At 47.2% G+C, this 22,198-nt stretch overlaps 1 protein-coding gene across 4 annotated transcripts in view; it reads right to left on the bottom strand.

Annotated features, from left to right (window-relative positions):
* LOC140719326 (voltage-gated potassium channel KCNC1-like) overlaps positions 1-22,198 on the bottom strand; it is a 182,401-nt gene that overhangs the window by 61,624 nt on the left and 98,579 nt on the right. For 3 of the 4 annotated variants that reach the window (XM_073033883.1, XM_073033881.1, XM_073033882.1), the window contains exon 3: positions 15,870-16,064. In XM_073033883.1, coding sequence (XP_072889984.1) covers positions 15,870-16,064 — 195 coding nt within the window. Of the gene's footprint in view, positions 1-15,821; positions 16,065-22,198 lie in introns of all 4 variants that reach the window. The other variant, XM_073033884.1, reaches the window with a different exon arrangement.

Genomic DNA, 22,198 nt, shown 5'->3' with positions numbered 1-22,198 from the left:
GATACATCGCCTAGCATAGGTCTGTAGGTTGAGTCGGTGGTAAGGAAGGCTAGTGCAATGTTAGCATTCATTTTGAGAGGACTAGACACAAAAGCAAGGATGCGATGCTGAATATTTTTAAGGCTTTAGTCAGACCACACAGAGTATTGTGAGAAGATTAGGACTCCTTATCTGATAAAGGATGTGCCGGCATTGGAGAGGGTCCAGAGGTACACGAGAATGGTTCCGGGAATGAAAGGGTTAAAGTACGTGGAGCATTTGTTAGCTCTGGGATGTACTCTCTGGAGTTTAGAACAATGGGGGGGGGTCTCATTGAAACCTAACAAACATTGAAAGTACTAGATAGAGTGGATGCGGAGAGGATGTTTCCCATAGTGGGGGAGTCTAGGACCAGAGGGCACAGATAGAGTGGATGTGGAGAGGATGTTTCCCATAGTGGGGGTGTCTAGGACCAGAGGACACAGATAGAGCGGATGTGGAGAGGATGTTTCCTATAGTGGGGGAGTCTGGGACCAGAGGACACAGATAGAGTGGATGCAGAGAGGATGTTTCCTATAGTGGGGGAGTCTAGGACCAGAGGACACAGATAGAGTGGATGTGGAGAGGATGTTTCCTATAGTGGGGGTGTCTAGGACCAGAGGACACAGATAGAGTGGATGTGGAGAGGATGTTTCCTATGGTGGGGGAGTCTAGGACCAGAGGACACAGATAGAGTGGATGCAGAGAGGATGTTTCCTATAGTGGGGGAGTCTAGGACCAGAGGACACAGATAGAGTGGATGTGGAGAGGATGTTTCCTATAGTGGGGGAGTCTAGGACCAGAGGACACAGATAGAGTGGATGCGGAGAGGATGTTTCCTATAGTGGGGGTGTCTAGGACCAGAGGACACAGATAGAGCGGATGTGGAGAGGATGTTTCCTATAGTGGGGGTGTCTAGGACCAGAGGACACAGATAGAGCGGATGTGGAGAGGATGTTTCCTATAGTGGGGGAGTCTAGGACCAGAGGATACAGATAGAGTGGATGTGGAGAGGATGTTTCCTATAGTGGGGGTGTCTAGGACCAGAGGACACAGATAGAGTGGATGTGGAGAGGATGTTTCCTATAGTGGGGGTGTCTAGGACCAGAGGACACAGATAGAGCGGATGTGGAGAGGATGTTTCCTATAGTGGGGGAGTCTAGGACCAGAGGACACAGATAGAGCGGATGTGGAGAGGATGTTTCCTATAGTGGGGGAGTTTAGGACCAGGGAGCACAGTCTCACAATAGAAGAATATCCATTTAAGACAGAGATGAGAAGGAATTCATTTAGCCAGAGGGTGGTAAATCTTTGGAATTCATTGCCACGGGCAGCTGTGGAGCCCAAGTCATTGGGTGTATTTAAACCAGAGGTTGATCGGGCAGAAGGCAGGAGAATGGGGTTGAGAGGGATAATAAATCAGCCATGATGGAATGGGAGTGCAGATTCGATGGGCCAAGTGGATAATTTTTATGCACTGTAAGCACATTCCTGGCAACCTACAATAAACTTTAACGCCCTGCTTAGCAAGTATTTATTAACCCCTGCCTTAAAAACATTGAAAGACAGCATCCAAGCCCCTGAAGGGTTGGGTGTTCCAAAGATTTGCAAATCCTTAAGAGAAAGATAATTCACTTCATCTCTGCCTTAAGTAGGCGATCCCCTCGACTTCACATTTACACTTGTGAGACAGAGTTAAAACCCGTAACCATGGCAATAAAATAGCCAATAATAATTCTGATGCAGGCTTCCATAACCCAGAGAGTGGGCAGCATGTGGAACACTCTCCCACACTAAGGCTCATTGCAGAAATCTATTTAAGGGATAGCTAGATAATCATCTGCTGGGGAAAGAAATGGGGAAGGTTTGGTGATGGAGGTGAGATACAGGGGGGGCAGGAGAAGGTTCACTTGGAACATAAACAGCAGGGCAAACCAGATGGGCCGAATGGGCTGTAAAAACTCTGCAATTGGTCCAGGTTTCGCTTTTGTACATTTAACTTTCCTTCTCAAAGATCACTTGGCTTTGAGGTGTGGTGGCAGGCATGGTGGCTTAGGGGGTTCAATTCCTGTCACTGTCTGTAAGTTCTCCCCCATGACCGCCTCGGTTTCCTCCAGGTGCTCCGGTTTCCTCCCACGTTCCTAAGAAGTACAGGTTATTAAGTTACGGGCATGCTGTTTTGGCACTGGAAGCGTGGTGACCCCAGCACGTCCTCAGACTGTAATGGTTGTCGGCGCAAACTGACGCCTTTCACCAAATGTTTCGACGTTCTGATATATATATATATAATCAAACAAAGCTAATCTTTAAAGTGGGAGTAGGAGGCACTTGTGGAACTCTCTGGGTGCCTTACCTACCATATCCATGTTGTGCGTAGCTATCGCATCTCGGAGCGTCGGAGTTCAGAGTTCAATTCCAACGTCCTCTGTAGGAAGTCTACGTACCCTCCCTGTGGAATGCGCGGGTTTCTCTGGGTGCTCCAATTTCCTCCCGCAGTCCAATGGTGTACTGTTTGGTGGGTTAATTGGTCAACGTAAATTGTCCCCTGATTAGGCTACATGATTATCCCGTGATCGTAAATCAGGGATTGCTGGGCTGTGCAGTTTGAAGGGCCGGAATGGCCTTTTCTGCGCAGTAGTTCTATAAATTAATAAATAAATATCCTGGAAAGATTATCTCATGGAAGATGGGAAGAAAAATGGGATAAATGGATTTACTTAGAATATAGAGAATAGAACAGTATAGCACAGGAATAGGCCCTTCAGCCCACAATGTTGTGCTGAACCAGCTAAAAACCCCCAAACTAATCCCTCCTATGTCCATATCCCCCCATCTTTCTCACATCCATGTGTCTACATATGCGTCTTTAAAAGCGTGTAATGTATTTGCCTCTACCACCAGGCATCCACCACTCTCAGTAAAATACTTCCCCCTCACATCCCCTTTGAACTCACCCCCTCTCACCATCAATGCATGCCCTCTGGTATTAGACATTTCTACCTCAGGAAAAAAATACTCTCTGTCCACTCTATCTATGCCTCTCATATTCTTATAAACCTCTGTCAGATCTCCCCTCAGCCTCCGTCGCTCCAGAGAAAACAACCCAAGTTTATCCAGCCTCATCGTGATAGCACAAGCCCTCTAAACCAGGCAGCATCCTGATAAGCCTCTTCTGCACCCTCTCCAAAGCCTCAACATCCTTCCTAGAGTGGAGGCGACCCGAACTGTATCCAAATCTGGCCTAACCAGAGTTCTATAAAGTTGCAACATAACCTCTTGACTTTTGAGCTCAATGTGATGGGCGGCGTTGGTGGCCCAACGCTTTACAGTACAGACGACCAGGGTTCAATTCCCACCGCTGTCTGCAAGGAGTTTGTACGTTCTCCCCGTGACCGCGTGGGTTTCCTCCGGGTGCTTCGGTTTCCTCCCACAGTCCAAAGACATATCAGTTGGTAGGTTAATTGGTCATTGTAAATTGTCCCTTGATTAGGCTAGGGTTAAATTGGGGGATTACTAGATGGTGCAACTCAAAGGGCTGGAAGGGCCCACTCCACGCTGTATCTCAATAAATCAAAATTCTGAAAACTAAAGAATTGAAAGGAAAATGAACCATAAGTAACAATTGGAAGTCTAACATTATGATAGGCATTGTTGAAAAGCAATATATTTTTTAAAAAGCGACCTGGGGCATGCAAAGACACAGTGTAGTCAATTTAGTATCACTGGGAAGAGCTCACTGTTGTAATGTAGGAAACCCAGAAATCAAGCTGTGCAAGATCCCACAAACAGCCACCCAGTGACACCCAGGGTTTTTAGAGATTTCCCATGATCCTTTCTTTGTAGTTTTATTGCTTGAGGGCTCCTGATTCCCTGCTCTTTGAAATGGTGACTTGGGATCTTTCCTGTCCCTCCGAGAAGAAGATCCAGGTGGTGTTTGGTAGAGTGGGGGGGGGGGATTATTGAGGGGAAAGAGGGTAGGGAGGATGGTTTTGGAAAGAGGTCAGAATTGAAGACAACGTGTTGGTGATTGGCTTACAGCTGTCACACGTACTGAGATACAGTAAGAAGCTTCACTTACGCACCATCCAGACTCGTCACTGCAAACATCAAGGCCGTTCAAAGTGAAAAGCAATAAGAGAATACTAAACATAGAGAAAGAGCCGTGCAGGTAGACAAAGAAGGTGCAAAAGCCCCGACAAGGTCGACTGAGAGATCAAAAGTTTGTCTTTATTTTATAAGAGTTCTCTTCAAGAGTCTTATGGCTGTCCTATGGTAGTGTAGTGGTTAGCACAATGCTTTACAATACAGGTGACAGGTGACCTGGGTTCAATTCCCGCCGCTGCCTGCAGGGAGTTTATACGTTCTCCCCGTGGCCGCATGGGTTTCCTCCCACAGTCCAGTCGTAAATTGTCCTGTGATTAGGCTAGGATTAAACTGGGAGATTGCTGGGTGTCTGGCTCAAAGGGCCGGAATTCCACACCGCATCTCAATAATAATAATAATAGTTATCTATAATTATCTTTGTAAAATGTTAGGCTTTCCCTTCCTGAGTGTCACAAAATACAAAGCTGACATGGATGAATTTTTGGGCTGAGGGAGGCTTGCAATGGATTTATTACTGTAATGAGCTCTTCGGGCCTGTGAGGGGCGCCGAAGAGCATTGGGCTCCAAGGTTTTTAGATCACCTGAACTGGTTAATTGTTGTTTAATTGAGTCATTAGTTGGTTACAGTTTCTTGTATTTTTCTCGAACAACTTGCTCTTTGTAGTGCAGTCTCCTGGTCCTTTCTGGCTAGGCTTGTTAAGTTAATTTTGATAAGCTCAGGGATTCCGTATTACTTGTGATATTTAAGTGGACTCCTGAGTAGCACTCGACGTGGGGTCCTAGTTTTGAGAATGTCACCTCTCGCGGTGTCGCTCGGCCGAGCCACCATCATTCTGTTGGAATCCCAATGAATAAACTCAGGTCTCTGTCTCTACACAGAGTCTGTCTTTCCTCCACTCTGGCGTTCCGACATTGCCGGCGCACACCGCGACAATTATTGTCACATGACCATGGCTATGGAGATGGCACGGCTGCTGTCTTCCAGCTCCCAGCGACTCAAGCTCAGTGCTGACCACTGGTTCCAGCAACCTGAGATTAATTCTGACCTCTGGTGCTGTCTGGGGGGAGTTTGCACAGTTCTCCATCCACCACATAGAAATTGTCCCGGTGCTCTGGTTTCCTCCGACATCCCAAAGGTTAGACCATAAGACCATAGGATATAGGAGCAGAATTAGGCCATTTGGCCCATTGAGTTTGCTCCGCCATTTCATCAAGGCTGATCCAATTTTCCCTCTCAGCCCCAATCTCCTGCCTTCTCCCTATATCCCTTCATATCCTGACTAACCAAGAATCTATCAATCTCTGCCTTAAATATACCCAATGACTTGGCCTCCACAGCCACCTGAGGCAACGAATTCCACCGTTCTCTGGCCAAAGAAATTCCTCCTTGTCTTCATTCTAAATTGGTGCCCCTCTATTCTGAGGTTGTGACCCCTGGTCTGAGGCTCCCCCACCATAGTAAATATCCTCTCCACATCCACTCCATCGAGGCCTTCCAACATTCGATAGATTTCAATGAGGTACCCCTCATTCTTCTGAATTCCAGTGGGTAGAGGCCCAGAGCCACCAAAAATTCCTGATATGACAAGATGAGTGGATTAGGGCATTAATTACCCCGAGTATGTGGATGAGTAGGATCAGGGGGTAGTTGAAGCATGGAGGCAACAAAGGATGTGAATAAATGAGAGCTCGATGAGCCAAGGGCCTATTCCCACGCTCTGTGGCACCAGTGTGTATGTTTGCAGGCTGCTGAGCACATTATCAAGGAAGTACAGTACCGAATAAAGTCCAGCTCGTTCTCATCCTGACACTCAGAATTCTGAAGTGGGAACTCTGGGCTATTTATATCACCACTCAGAATCCAAGTGTAACATCCAATTGGCAGGATTGGAACAGGTATCGTGGTTAAATTAACAGATCAGAAAACCCAGCAGTCTGGGCTCTGTAAGGAACTCAGTTAACAATCTAGAATTCACAAAATCATTGACAATACTAATGCCGATCATTGTAAAACCTGTTCCAGGTTGGGTGACACTAGAACTGCAGGTCAAAGGTTTAGGGTGAAAGGTCAGATACTTAAGGGGAACCTGAGGGGGACTTTCTTCAGTCAGAGGGTGGTACGAGCTGGCAACGGAAGTGGTAGTAAAGAGTTTGACCACACGGGGTTTCCTCCCACAGTCTGGTTAGTAGGTTAATTGGCCATTGTAAATTGTCCCGTGATTAGGCTGTTAAGTAGGTGGCCGCCAACAGGAGCACACTCTTACCGTGGGGTTTGGAGGTTTGCTTGCATCTCTGACCCGGAGAGCTACGTCGGCTGGAGTCGTGGTAGGGTCACCTATGCCAAACAGGTCGAAGGGTAGAGGTTGGACTAGTTCGGGTTCAGGGGGTTCAGCCCAGGAACAACAACCCTAACTGGTAAAGCAAAATTGTTACAGAAACAGCAATGAAGAATCCTTCTACATGCGACGGTATTCCTGAGTCTCCACCTGGGACTTGCATGACTGACAGTAGTGAAAACCGAGAGGAAGCTACAGACATGAAGAGGGAAGCCCTGAACACCGTCAGAGATGCAGGATTCATTGCTGCCCTAAACACCAGAGGCATAACAGGCAGTGAGTAAGTAAATAGGTGGGCTGTGGGGCGGCTCGGCTCTGTGGGCCCTGAAAGGCTTGTTCCATACTCTACATAAGTAAATGTGGGCTCAGTTGCTTGGGTATGTACATGGATGAGAGAGGTAAGGAAGGCTATGGTAGATGGCACTAGGTAGAAGACCAGGTCAGCATGGACCAGATGGGCCAAAGAGCCTGCTTCTATTCCCTAGACCTCCAGGACTCTATGACTTCATGAGTCTAATGTCCTTCAGGGAAGGAAATCTGCTCACCTTAGCTGATCTGACCTATTATAAGTTGGTATCTATCACATAATCAAGGACCCCTCCCACACCAGTCAGCCTCTTTCTCCCTTCTCCTATTGGGCAGAAGATACAAAAACATTTTTTAAAATCACATCACCAGCCTCAAAGACAGCTTCTGTTTTGAACAGCCTTTTGAACAGACCTCTGTACGATAAACTGCTGACTTCACCATCAACTTTGTCAAGGTCCTTGCAGCTTATTGTCTACCTGCACTGCACGTTCTCAGTGGCCTCTCTATTAGGTGCACCCGCTCGTTAATGCAAATATCTAATCAGCCAATCATGTGGCAGCAACTCAATGCATAAAAGCATGCAGACATGGTCAAGAGGTTCCGTCGCTGTTCAGACCAAACATCAGAATGAGGAAGAAATGTGATCTAAGTGACTTTGACTGTGGAATAATTGCTGGTGCCAGATGGGGTGGTTTGAGTATCTCAGAAATGTCTGATCTCCTGGGATTTTCACACACTGCCATCTCTAGAGTTTAAAGAGAATGGTAAGAGAAATAAAAAAAGAATATCCAGTAAGCAGCAGTTTTGTGGGTGAAAATGCCTTGTTAATGAGAGAGGTCAGAGGAGAATGGCCAGACTGGGTCAAGCTGACAGGAAGGTGACAGTAACTCAAATAACCACACGTTACAACAGTGGTGTGCAGAAGAGCATCTCTGATCACACAACACGTCGAACCTTGAAGTGGATGGGCTACAGCAACAGAAGATCAGGAACATACGCTCACTGGCCTCTTTATTAGGTACAGGAGGTAGATAGTAAAGAGGACACAGCGTGTAAATTCTGCACTCTGTCATTGCTTTTCCCTTTGCATTGCTTGAAGTTCTCATGTTTGAAATGATCCATCTGGATGGCTTGTAACATTACTCACTGTATCTCAGTACACGCAACAATAATAAACCAGTTACCAAATCCAGATCAGCCCCACGTGGCTGGTTTAATTGCCCCTGTGAGCCACTCAATTCCTGGACACAAGGAAAGTGGACACAAGTGGACACAAGGCAGCTGACCTAAGTATTAACTCTGTTTCTCTCTCCACGGACGCTGCCTGACCTGCTGAGTGTTTCCAGCATTTTCTTTTCTTGCCAATGATGCCAAGATCCCGAAAAGGGATTTAATCAGGCAGTCAATTACAGGCAGTGCCCCTGCCTGACTCACACACTTGTTTACCAGAGAGGCAGCGCTGCACACTGCCACACCAATCCCACGCCCTGGTGCTCGAGTCTGTTGGAAAATCTTTGCTGTACCCCCTAGCTTAATGAGAGAATATTCTCAATGGTAACTGTGCCCTCCCCCAGCCTGCCCCACTTGTCTGCCAAATTAGAAATCAAAGATCACTCAATAAGCAGACTACTCTAAAGATGTCTAAACCAGGTCTCCTTAATCCATCTTTCCTTTAGATCTAATCTTCCCTTCTTTGGCATATTTAGTACCGAAGTCTTCTGCAACAAATCTATGGCCCTTGGGACATTGATTCAAATCCCATATCCGAGACATGAACATATAAAACTTTGGGGTGTATGGAACAGCTGCAGAAAGCTGTAAACTCAGCCAGCTCCACCATGGGCACTAGCCACCCCAGCACCCAGGACACCTTCAAAAGGCCATGCCTCAAAAAGGCAGCCTCCATCATTAAGGACCTCCATCACCCAGGACGTGCCCTCTTCTCAATGCTACCATCAAGGTGAAGGTACAGGAGCCTGAAGACACACACTCAATGTTTCACGAACAGCTTCTTCCCCTCCACAGCCAGATTTCTGAATGGACAATGAACCCATGAACACTACCTCAGTGTTCTTCCCCTCTCTTTTCCCACTACTTATTTAATTTCATTTTCTTTTTTTAATATAAACTTCTTATCGGAATTTATTACAGTTCTCATTATTATGTATTGCAATGTACTGGTGCCACAAAACGACATATTTCACAACGTACGGTATGCCGGTGATATTAAAGCTGATTCTGATTCTCTGTACCTCTCCTACACCTCCATCCTCCTTCACTCTGAATGGAAAAGCCCCGGCAATACAAAATAATAACTATAATTTGCTATAATTATATGTAAAAAAAGAAAATTAAATTAAATAAGTATGTAGAACACAGAACATAGAAATCTACAGCACATTACAGGCCCGTTGGCCCACAATGCTGTGCCGACCATGTAATCTACTCTAGAAACAGCCTAGAATTTCCCTACCGCATCACCCTCTATTTTTCTAAGCTCCATGTACCTATCTAAGAGTGTAAGCAGTGCAGCAAGAGAGGGAAAGAAGAATACTGAGCAGGTGTTCATGGGTTCATTGTTCTTCATAAGATATGCTCTCTAATCCAGGCAGCATCCTGGTAAATCTCCTCTGCACCCTCTCTAAAGCTTCCACATCCTTCCGATAATGAGTTCACCATAATTGAACATAATACTAAGAATTTTTACCTCTCTTTTTGCACTACTTATTTAATTTAATTATTATAATTTATCATTGTTTTATCATTATGCATTGCAATGAACTGCAGGTGCAAAACAACATAGTTCACGATGTTTGCCGGTGATATTAAACCTGATTCTTATTCTGTGCATTACTGAGGGAGTGCCGTCTTTTAGCAGAGATGCTAAGTCAAGAACTTGTCACTTCACTGAAGTGAACACAGGAAGACCCGGTTGCACAAGTCGAAGAGAAGACTAGGAGTCATCCCTACGTCCTGAATCAAAGCGTATCAGCCGAGGAAGCAGGCTGTCTGACCGTTATTAGATTGATCCCAAGCTTGTGGGACCGCACCACGTATTAACTGGCGACCACACTTTAATGAGTACTGAATTGGCTGTAAGGGCTTTAGGATGCCTAGAAAGGGATGGGTAAGGTGCTATAGAAAGTCAGCCCTTTCTCTCCCACCATGAACAGAGCCCACTTCATTGGGACTTGCTACACCTGAGGAAGTCAGGAATAACAGCCAGAGCAGCTGGAGACTAAGGCGATTGATGGTTGTGGGTGGGGTGGGGGAGAGGAGAAATATGACAGACATACATGGTGCCGTGGGGGGTGGGGGGTTAACCTATTTGCCAGTCGAAAGCCACTTCCACCATGTCAGCCATTGATTGGCCCATTTAAAGGATATGCCCGGTCTCTCCCGTTGGATGTCTTGCCCCCCGCCCCCCCCCCCCCCCCCGGCACTGATTTCCAGTTCCGGGTGCCTCGGGGGTATAAAAATACCACGTGAGGGAGGCTCGATCTCTTTTCCTTCCATCCCCAGGCCCCGCCCGCCTCCGGCCAAAGTCACAACCAGCGTTGAGGGAAGAGCGTTGCAGACATAGATGGGCCCCCGCAATTGTTTAGTTAAGTATTCACTTGTAGCATGCTTAGTTCTTCAATCTTATAATTTGGGGAGATTTAATGGATTACCTGTTCAATTAAAGGGTAACGGAATGTCCAGTATTGTGGTTTTGGGTTGTTTAGGCAAACACTTGCTTAGTGTTACACTGTCCATTTTTACATAAATAGTTAACGTGCTTATTTTAAACCTGCGTCCTCTGTTTCACTGCAACGCAGCCGGCCAGGCAGCAGCTATGGAAAAGAGTGAACAGTCAATGTTTCAGGCCGAGGCCCTTCCTCAGGACTGGAAAGGAAGGGAAGAGGTCAGAGTAGGAAGCTGAGGGGAGGGGAGGAAGAGGTGCAAAGTGGTTGGTGAGAGGTGGAACGGGTGGAGGAGGAGGGGTGAATCAAAGAGCTGGTAAGTTGATCGGTGAAAGAGATAAAGGGCTGGAGAAGGGGGGAATCTGATAGGAGAGGGCAGAAGAAAGGGAACGGGGAGGAGCATGGTCTTCTACCCTCTCCTATCAGACTTCCCCTCCTCCAGCTCTTTATCTCTTTAACCAATCAACTTCCCAGCTCTTTACCTCACCCCCTCCCCCTCCAGTTTCACATACAACCTGCCACCTTGTACTTCTCCCCCCCCCACCACTTTCTAACTCTGAGCCCTCCCCTTCCTTTCCTTTCCTGAAGGAGGGTCTCAGCCCGAAACGTCGACTGTTTATTCATTTCCACGGACGTTGCCTGGACTGCTGTGTTCCTCAGCTCTGGGTGCGCATGCCTCTTCGACTTCACTCATTGGATCCTCGAGCCAGCCTCCTCATTACACGTGGGTTGGCCGAGGCAGACAGGCGTGATCGGCAAGAACAGGGACGGGGGGGTATTGGTCTTCCAAATCTGGAACGTGACGAGGCTGGCAAATGATAAATCCGACTTCTGCTCAGCGAGTGACTAATTTCACTGATTCCACGGGGTGAAGGCTTCCCCCCCCCACCCCACCACCCCCCGTGTATCTGTCCGCTGCTTCACTATATCTATTCACCGACCTCGTTACCCTTCTCGTGCCCCGCACCCTTGTAACCCAGAACAGGAAAGCAATGGTGTACACATTGAAGACAGGAGGATGTCAAAGATTATGTGATGGTTGAGTGGGTGAAAGCCTTCATTCCAGCTCACGTGCTGAATGCCTCCTCATCTCAGGTTGTTAACCTCCAGAAGGGTCCTTGGCGATGACCTCAGAGTGAAGGTGCCATGTATCTCGATACATTACTCAAGTCTCCTGGATACCCGCTTATAGTCTAAAAACATCCTTTTTGATTTCATTTATAGATTGGTATAATGTTTCAAATCCTTCCCCCCCCCCTGTGTAGTTACAAAAAAAATAATTCAGATGTAATTCTACCTCACATATAAGGTCCCAAGAGAGTCCAACATATTTATATATTTTATATCCTTTTTATGCTAATCTTATTTTGAGAAATGATGTATTAATTTCAGCTCCCCATCGCTGCCAATCGCAACTTTAGCAGATATCGAATGATGAATTTGAGTGGTGCGATGGCTGTGGGCCAGAGAGTGGGTCCAACGCTGGGGCTTCTGTTTGGCGAGCCACGGGGAGTCCTGACCTTCTGAGTTTGAATCAGGGGAGTGGGGATGGTGGAATGGAAGACGGTGGGCTTTTCCAGGTTGCTTACGTGTATTCCCCAGGTGGTAGGGAAAGAGGCCGTTCAGCCTGTCAATTCCATGCCAGCACTTGGAGCAATCCTATCCATCCCATTCACTCACTTATTTCCTAGTATTCTATTCGCTCTCAAATGCCAATGCCCTCCCCCAATTTTCCTGCCAGCAATCTACACCCCAGGGGCAATTTGTAGCCGCCAATCACCCCAGCAACTCACGCAATTTTGGGATGTGGCCTTCATAAATCAGGGCATTGAGCACAGTAGTTGTGTAAGATGCTGGCCAGGCCAAATTTCAGAGTATTGTGTGCAGTTCTGTTTACTGACCTCCAGGAAAGATATCAATAGGCATGAAAGAGCGCAGAGAAAATTTAATGGGCAAGATGGTGGTGCGGTGGTTATCACAGCGCCAGCAACCGGGGTTCAATTCCCGCTGCTGTCTGTGAGGAGTTTGTACGTTCTCCACGTGGGTTTCCTCCGGATGCTCCAGTTTCCTCCCACATTCCAAAGACGTACGGGTTAGGATGTTAATTGGTCACATGGGTGGAACCGAGCAGCGCGGACTCTCTAGGCCGGAAGGGTCTGTTACCACGCTGTGTCTCTAGCTCGTTGCCGGTACTTGATCACCTGAGTTATGAGAAAAGTTCGAACAGGCTATAGGACTTTGCTCCCCAAATCATAGGAGAATATTGGTAGATTCGATGCAAAATTATGAGGTGCATAGATAGGGTGAATACTTGAAGGCTCTTTCCCCTCAGGTTGGGCGAGACTAGAACGAGGGGTCATAGATTAAGGGTGGAAGGTGAGATATTTTAGGGGAACACGAGGAGGAATGTCTTCACTCAGAGGATGATGTGAGTGTGGAATGAGCTGCCGGTAGAAATGTTTCAGTTGTGATATTTAATAAAAGTTTAGATAGGTACATGGTCTGGGTGCAGGACAGTGGGAACTAAGTAAACTTGGCTAGCATGGACTCGATGGGCCAAAGGGCCTGTTTCGTTACAGGTGTACTATATGACTCTGTGGTCTAACCCAGAGGAAACCCACGCTGTCACTGGGAAAACCGTGACCTCTGTCACGGCAGAGGTCGGAATCGAACCCAGGTCCCTGGAGCTGGGAGACAGTTGCGCCTCCTGCAGCACCGCCAGCCGCTGGATGGGGCCTGTTGAGTCCTTTCACGGGAAAATGGATCTCCTTGGCAAAGTGGGGTTTCAGCCAAGGTTCTCATGGAGCGTTTCCTCGCTGGGACTTCCATCCTGCCACATCCCAAACTTCTTTTCCCATTCCCTCCACCTGACTTCTTGCTACAATCACTCTCTCTACCCATAAACATGAGGATCTAGAGTTCAGTAGGAGAGAGCGACCAGCCTGCAGCACAGTGGGAAATGGGAGAGCAGGCCAGAAGTTTGGTGAGCGTCCCCAGCACAGTCCGGCCCCCCACCCTTACTCCGGAGTTTCTGCTGGATGTTGAAAAGGAAGGGGGTTCATCACGTTCCAATGAGGCCCGTAGCTGCGGAGTAAGAGGGGAGGGTGGCACGGTAGCATGGTGGTTAGCACAACGCTTTACAGTATGGGCGTGTAAAGAGTTCAATTCCTGCCACTGCCTGTACGGAGTTTGTATGTTCTCCCCGTGACCGCGTGGGTTTCCTCCGGGTGCTCTGGTTTCCACCCACGGTCCAAAGACATACTGGGCAGTAGGTTATTTGGGCATTGTAAATTGTCCCATGATTAGGCCAGGGTTAAATCAAGGGATTACTAGGCAGTGTGGCTCGAAAGGCCGGAACGGCCTATTCTTCACCCTTCTCAATAAATATATAAATGCAGGAATGATGGGGACTTTGGGTGGGACTAGGAGACCCAAGTCTGGATATCCAGGGTAGGAAATAGGATTGGCTAATTATGGGAATTATTGGCTAATTCATGGGAACCAGAATTTAAGTTTATAGGTATGACTGTGTGTGCAAATATATATATAAGTCTGCAAGTGCATTGACCTGAGGGGGGGGGGGGGGGGGGGGTGTGTGTGTGTGTGTGTGTGTGTGTGTGTGTGTGTGTGTGTGTGTGTGTGTGTGTGTGTGTGTGTGTGTGTGTGTGTGTGCGTGTGTGTGCGTGTGTGTGTGTGTGTGGTGCATTTATAACACTGCACGTATATGAAAGTATGATACAGATACATGAACTCTTGTGAGCATGGGTGGGGCCCCATCTGCCTTTCCGTGAATGTCCGTGTAAGTATCCAGATGGATGCAAGCGCGTACGTATTGCGTAGTGCTCTGGAAAGGCAACCCCAGATCCATTTGTTACACGGATGTGCGGAGGATTTTAGCATCGCTCTTATTGTTGTGCTGAGCGGTCAGCCAATTGCTTGGTTAATGTGTTGTCTCTGGCACTGAGTCTGGAGCGAGGACGCTTGGTAAAAAAAAATTAAAGATATGGTCATCACCGGCAAGCTCTGCATCAAAGTGCCTTCGGGAGATGCTAGAACAGACTTGATGGGCCAAATGGCCTGATTCTGTTCCTAACTCTTATGGTCTTATTGGGTTTGTGTGCATGAGAGAGGGAGGGAGGAAACTTGAGTGTGTGGGTGTGTGTGTGGGTGTGAGTGTGTGAGAGAGAGAGGAAGAGAGGGAGGGAATGTTAGTGTGTGAGAGAGGGAGAGAGGTAGAGACAGAGGGGGTGAGAGAGAGGAGAGAGATAGAAGGAAGATATATACATAGAGAGAGAGAGAGAGAGAGAGTGGGGGGGGTGAAAGAGAAATAGCCCATATGATGGTGAATGTTTAAGGGCAGGTGAACACACAGACTAGAGAATGTGCTGAGGAGGGAGAGGCAGGTTAAACACCCTCGGCCAACTCAACAACCTCAAAGCACATTCAGGGTGTGTGTGTGTGTGTGTGTGTGTGTGTGTGTGTGTGTGTGTGTGTGTGTGTGTGTGTGTGTGTGTGTGTGTGTGTGTGTGTGTGTGTGTGTGTGTGTGTGTGTGTGTGTGTGTTTGACATGCCAATTCAAAAGCAATCAAACTTAAATTCCTGTGCCAGTCTGTGTACACATGATCGTGTAAGTGCAGGCATGAAAGAAACTATGTGTGTAAAAATGTCTTTTATGTATATAATAAAGTCAACACTGGGCCCAGTATGAATGTTCCCAGAGTCAGCAGCTAACTAATGTCTGCTGGCTCAGTTCAGACCCAGATTCTGAGCGACTCGGTCAACCTGCCCATGGGGACGTGTGGGAAGGGGAGCAGGATTCCTCCATTCTCAGAGTAGGCCAAGCCAAGCCCAGTTCACTTGCTTTGGCAATGACAAAGTGCAACCAAAGGTTTCCTCTACGCTTCGGCCTTAGTCTTTATCTGCCCGCATCATCTGCCCTCGTGAGGTGGACTCACTCCCAGTTCCCATCCAGGTGACCAGTGTATCAGCTTAAGAGGGCAATTAACAATTTTCAGGGTGGGAGTCTGAGCACCAATCTGAGGAAGGAGGCCAGATTAAAAGGGACACGTGTTGGCTCGTGGACACCAATCTGACGTATTCAATTTACTGGGACCAGATATTAAATCCTAGAGATTTTCTTATGAAAACCAATTCAGCCTGACGTAGATTTTGTTCCACATTATTACTCTGGTGACTGTAACCACTTAGAAACATTATCCCACGGAGAATTGCTGAGTGTCAAATCTTAGTAAGGAAATTCTTCCCCCCACCTTGTAGATCATCTCAAGGACCCAGTGGAGGTCAACCAAAGAACGCCATCGCATTCCACCCATCCGCTCCCCTCCCGCCAATCTGTACTCAGACTATGGACCTGCTTGCATCCCGCTTCTGTTTGGGCTGGAGGGACGTCAAGTGGTACCTTTGCGGATACTTCCGTCAGACGAGTGTTCAAAGTCTCCGGTGGTCAACAGGAAGCAGGCTCTGTCCCGGGCGTACCTCTCCCTTCCTCCAGGCGTGACCGGCTGGTTCTCCTCTGGCGAAAGTGCCTGGTCAATGGTAGGACAATCCTCATTGGCCAAAGCTGCATTGGCGGCATCCCCGTTCTGCTTGGGATCTTACACACACACACACACACACACACATAGCACACACACACACGCACACAGAAAGAGAAAGAACACACATAGGCGGGTTATTGGTTCAGCTCGCCAAACAGTCCCTCAGAAATTGACTGCAGATAACCCCAAGGACCACAGAGTCCTCCATCCCAGATCCTTAAAGGTAAACGGGTAACATAGCAAGTCAATTCCTAATGCTTATAAATGGCTCATGGACATCAGTTGAAGGAATTAATTTATTGAGGCCAGGCATTAAATTCTAGAGGAATGCTACCGACTGGCGTTTTCCAGGCTGAAGGAGTATGTGCTGAGTGTGCAGCCACCAACAAAGGCTTGGTGGGAAGGACCATAGAATAGGGTTCTTCCACTACTGGAGTTTAGAAGAACGAGGGGAGGTAGACCATTAGACATGGGAGCAGAATTGGGCCATTTGGCCCATCGAGTCTGCTCCGCCATTCAATCATGGTGATCCTTTCTCCCCTCTTCACCGAAACCTTATCAAATATTGAACGGCGTGGATAAAGTGGACGTGGAGAGGATGTTTCCTAAAGAGAGGGAACCTAAGGCCAGAGGGCACTGCCTCTGAATAGAATAGAAAGGCCTCCCTTTAGAACACAGACGATGTGGAATTTCTTTAGCCAGAGGGTCATGAATCTGTGTAATTCATTGTCACACGGAGCTGTGGAGACCAAGCCATTGGGTGTATCTAAAGCAGAGGCTGATAGGTTCTTGACGAGTCAGGGCATTAAAGGTTACGGTAGAAGGCAGGAGAATGGAGTTGGGAGGGATGGTAAATCATGGAAAGGCGGAGCAGACTCGATGGGCCAAATGGCCTGAATTCTGTTCCTACATGCTGTGGTCTTACGGATCAGAGGCAAACTTCCATTTATGAGAATGGTGAGATTATGTGAAAGGTGCAAAAAGGAGTTGTTGAAGGAGTGATGATATGAATCATAAGAAGAGCACGGATTAGAACCGGAAGCTCAGGTTTGCAGCTCCGTTCGACACAAGAGGGTGGGACAGTGGAACCAGGTTCAATGCTGACCGTGGGCGATGTCTCTGTGGAGTCTACACGCTCCCCCTGGTGCCCGTATGGGTTTCCTCTGGGTGCTCTGGTTTCTGCCTGCATGGAGGGTGGTTGGTGAACTTGCCACTGTGATTTGACCAGATGTGTAGGTGAGAGTTAGAATCTGAGAGTAGTTGTCAGCATGTAGGGAGAAGAATCGGGATAGTGTCAATGGGGGCTTGCTGGTGGATGCTGGGCTGAAAGGCTTGTTTTCATACTGGATGACCCCATAACTCTATGCATGGGGGGCACAGCAGCGATCGCCGACCCGGGTTCAATTCCCACCGCTGCCTGTAAGGAGTTTGTACATTCACCCCGTGACTGCGTGGGGTTGCTCCGGGAGCTCCGGTTTCCTCCCACGTTCCAAAGACGTACGGTTAGGGGTTGGTAAATTGTGGGCGTGCTATGCTGGCGCCAGACGCTTGGTGACACCTGCGGGCGGCCCGCAGCACACTCCTCGCTGATTTGATTTGAAGCTAACGATACATTTCACTGTCTGTTTTGATGTACGTGTGACAAATAAAGTTAATATTCACTGAAATGTGCAAGCCAAATTACAGACGGTGCGGTAGTGTAACGGTCAGCGACCCCGGTTCAGTTCCTGCCGCTGCCTGTAAGGAGTTTATACGTTCCTCCTGTGACCACATGTGATCCCTCCAGTTTACTCCTACATTCCTAATGTGTACGGGTTAGTAGGTTAGCTCGTCACATGGGTGAAATAAGGTGGTGCAGGCCCATTGGGCCAGAATTGCCTGTACTGTGCTGCGGATGTGGCGGACTACAGCCAAAGCCTTCAGTACAACCATCGACTACCGAACAATTACTCTCAGATGACTCTGACAGCTCATAATCTTGATGTTGTGTTTGAATTTCCTCCTCAGGAGCTCTGCAACAGTGAAGTCACCTATTGGCATAGCCATAAAAAAGACTCTGTTTCCCCTGTTGTTGCAAACTTCATGCCTTTAGAACCTTTAGTCTTTTACATATGTACTGTGCAGAGCATTCTAACTGGCTGCCTCACTGGTATCGGTGTCAGTGGCACTGCACAGGATCAGAAGAAGCTACAGGGAGTTGTAAAATTAGTCAGCTCCATCACGGGTACGAGCCTCCCTAGTATCGAGGACATCTTCAAGGGGCAATGCCTCAGGAAGGCGGCATCCATTATTAATGACCCCCATCAGCCAGACATGGACATCTTTTCATTGTCAACATCAGGGAGGAGGTACAGAAGCCTGAAGACCCACACTCAATGATTCAGGAACAGCTTCTTCCTCTCTGCCATCCGATTTCTGATTGGACTTTGAACCCATGAACACTACCTCACTACTTTTTATTTCTGTTTTTGTACTACTTATTTAATTTAACTATTTTATATATATACTTACAGTAATTCACAGTTTTTTTCTATATTATCATGCATTGCATAGCACTGTTACTGAAAAGTTAACAAATTTCATGACAGGCAGAGATGAATTATTTAGCTCTCATTACATGCACGTGCAGGTCAACTCTTTGAGTGATTATGCAGAAAGTTTGAAGTTAATTACTCATCTCCTTCTACCTTAGGCCACGAACTTATCAATCACCCTTGATGAATTATTAATTTCAAACTTTCTGCATAATCACTCAAAGAGTTGAACTGCATGTGCACGTAACGAGAGCTGTATAACTCATCTCCTTCTACCTCACGTACTTATCAATCACCCCTGCTGTGGACGCTTTCTGGAGGTCCAAGATCCGTATGCTCCACGACCGCTGGACTAAGTGTGTAAATGTAGGAGGGGACTATGTTGAAAAATAAATGTGCTAGGTTTTCTAAAATTGACTCCTTCTACCTTAGGGCACAAACTTATCAATTACCCCTCATATGCTGGTAATATTCAACCTGTTTCTGACTCCGATATGTCTCTACCAAAGGAGGTGTAAGGCGCTCCTTCCCTCCACTAGCCTGCAGATCACCCTTGGGCAAGGTGTAGCCCCTGCTTAACCACCTCTGCCCCCCGATCAGGGTTTCATGAAGCCATGGGAGCAGGTGGTGGGTGATCGAATGAGCAGATGATGCATATCACAAATCCTGGTTCTGTGATCACTGACGCCAGGCAGACAATCTCTGAAGAGTATTGATAATGGCTGGGGTCACCCGTTTTGTAAAGACACTGCCCGGAAAGCGGCAATGGCAAAGAACTTCTGCAGAAAAATTTGCCAAGAACAATCATGGTCGTGGAGAGACAATGATCGCCCATGTCCTACAACAAGGCATAAACATCAACACATACAGAGAAATGTATTGCTTTGCGTCAACAACCAACTCAGTCTGAGGATGTACCTGGGGTCGGCTTTAAGTGTTGCCACACTTCTTGCCCTTTGGAATGTGGGAGGAAAATGGACAGACAAACTCACTACAAACAGCAGTGGGAACTGAACCCAAATTGGTGAACTGGTGCTGTGAGAAGTGCGCTAACTGCCACACTGCCAAGTTGCACAATTAAACTGCGGGAGGAACTCAGTAGGTCAAGCAGAATCTTTGGTGAGTGTCAGACCTTCTCCCACTGGCACTTCCCAGCCTGAACGTGCAGGCATGTCTCAGTCTCCTCCCAGAAAACAGATCGCACCTGCCGCTCATTCCAGACTCATCACCTGCAGCCTATTTAAACCCAGTTCTCATCCACAGTCCCTGTTCACTCATTGAACCGGCTGGCCTTAACCCGTTGCTCCGAACCTACGCTCTCCCTGCCTAAAGTTTACCTTAAACACAAGAGGTTCCACGGATGCCGGAAATCCAGGGCAACACACAAAAAGTGCCGGAGGAACTCAGCAGGTCACGCAGCATCTTTGGAAATAAATAAATGGTTGACGTTTCAGGCCAAGACCCTTCTTCAGGACTGCAGAGGGAGGGAGAAGATGCCAAAATAATCACAGAGGAGGAGCAGAGAGGGAGGGTCTCACTGAACTTCCACTGAAGGAAGATATAAACTTCTTCAGGGTAGCCATCCCTCAAAGAGGCTTTGCGGTGCAGCAGCAAATGTCTGTCCTGATTAGTTTCTGTTCTCTCTTTTATTTTGTGGCTCCTCGCGGCTTGTTATTTTCCGGTCCATTATTAAAGTTATCTTTTAACACTGAATTAGCTCCACTGCTCTGTTAATGGGTCAAGCCTCCTCTGCATTTCCTGACAGTGGGTGGGGGCGGTGAGGGAAGGTCAGCGTTATGATGCCTCTCAACCCATGCAGTTCGTCTCGGAGGTCATTTTTTTTCCTCCAGAGTCCAGGACGTGCAGCTTCCACTAAACTCAGCTGCCCCAGGTTCTTCCTCACACTCAGACCCAATCAGCAGTCACTCTTGTGGTCACTGACTTGTAATGGTTCCCCAATAATCATTGCTTCCATTTAAAAAAAATTTTTTAATTAAAAATTTAAAAGTTTAGCAATAGGCTACATCTTGGCATTCAATACCATCATGTCTTCAAAACTAATCGATAAGTTTCAAGGCTTAACCCTCAATGCCTCCATGTGCAATTGGATCCTTGATTTCCTCACTCGCAGACCCCCGATCAGTTTGGATTGGCAACAACATCTCCTCCATGATTTCCAATGGTGCTGGTGCACCACAAGGCTAATCTTCTCGCTTTACACTTCTGACTGTGTGGCTAAGCACAGCTCCAATGACATATTCAACTTTGCTGATGACACCACTGTCATAGGCTGAATCAAAGGTGGTGATGAATCAGCATACAGGAGGGAGATTGAAAATCTGACTGAATGGCACGACAACTACAACCATTCACTCAGTGTCAGCAAGACCAAGGAGCTAATTATATATCGCCAAGGTTGCATCACAACCTGGTATGGAAACACCAATGCCCTTGAATCCTACAGCCCGGTCAATCACGTGTGAAGCTCTCCCGACCACTGAGCACATCTACACGGAGCGCTGCCGCAGGAAAGCGTCATCCATCATCAGGAACACCCACCACTCAGATCATGCTCTCTTCCTATTGCAGAAATCAGGGAGAAGGTACAGGAGCCTCAGGACTCACACCACCAGGTTCAGGAACAGTTATTATCCCTCAACCATTAGGCTCTTGAACCAGAGGGAGTAACTTCACTCAACTCCACTTGCCCCATCACTGAACTGTTCCCACAACCTATGGTCTCACCTTCAAGGACTCTTCATCTCCTGTTCTTAATATTTGTTGCTTATTTATTTATTATTATTATTTCTTTTTGTACTTGCATAGTCTGTTGACTTTTGCACATTGGTTGAACACTCAAGTTGGTGCGATCTTTCATTGATTCTATTATGGACTTACTGCATAAGCCCACAATTTAATGAATCTCAGGTTGTATATGGTGACGTATATGAGAATAAATTTACTTTGAACTTTTGATCTTTGTAAAATTCTCTTTCTTCTCTTTGAATCTTTGCATAATCTCTCTCCTTGCTATATATTTGCATCCCAATCCACTATAGAACGGAGAACACAGAACATAGAACACTTCAGCACAGTACAGACCCTTTGGCCCACCTTCTAACGTAACCCTCCCCTCCCACGTATTCATCCATTTTTCTTTCATCCAAGTCCGTATCTAAGAGACTCTTAAAAGTCCCTAATGTATCTGCTTCTACCACTACCCCAGGCATGCATTCCACACAGCCCTAATCTTTGTATAAAAAAACTACTTCTGACACCCCCCTATACTTTCCTCCAATCACCTTAGAGTTCTGCTGTCTTGTATTAGCCATTTCCACCCTGGGAAAGAGTCGCTGACTCTCCGCTCGAATTCTTATCATCTTGTACACCTCTATCAAGTGACCTCGCACTCCAAAGAGAAAAGCCCTAGCTCGCTCAGCCTATCCTCATAATCTCTAATCCAGGTCACCTCCTGGTAAATCTCTTCCACACCCACTCTAAAGCCTCCACTAATCCTTCCTAGAACGAGGCGACCAGAACTGAACACAATTTTCCAACTGTGGCCTGATGTGTTTTATAGAGCTGCAACATTCCCTTGCAGTTTTTGAACAATATAGCCCTCCAAGAGTTCTCCTCCCTCTCAAATTCCTCTTGAT

This window comes from Hemitrygon akajei, chromosome 31, assembly GCF_048418815.1.
Source record: "Hemitrygon akajei chromosome 31, sHemAka1.3, whole genome shotgun sequence".
NCBI lineage: Eukaryota > Metazoa > Chordata > Chondrichthyes > Myliobatiformes > Dasyatidae > Hemitrygon > Hemitrygon akajei.
The sequence above is the reverse complement of the archived record's forward strand: the minus strand, read 5'-3'. Positions and strand labels throughout refer to the sequence as shown.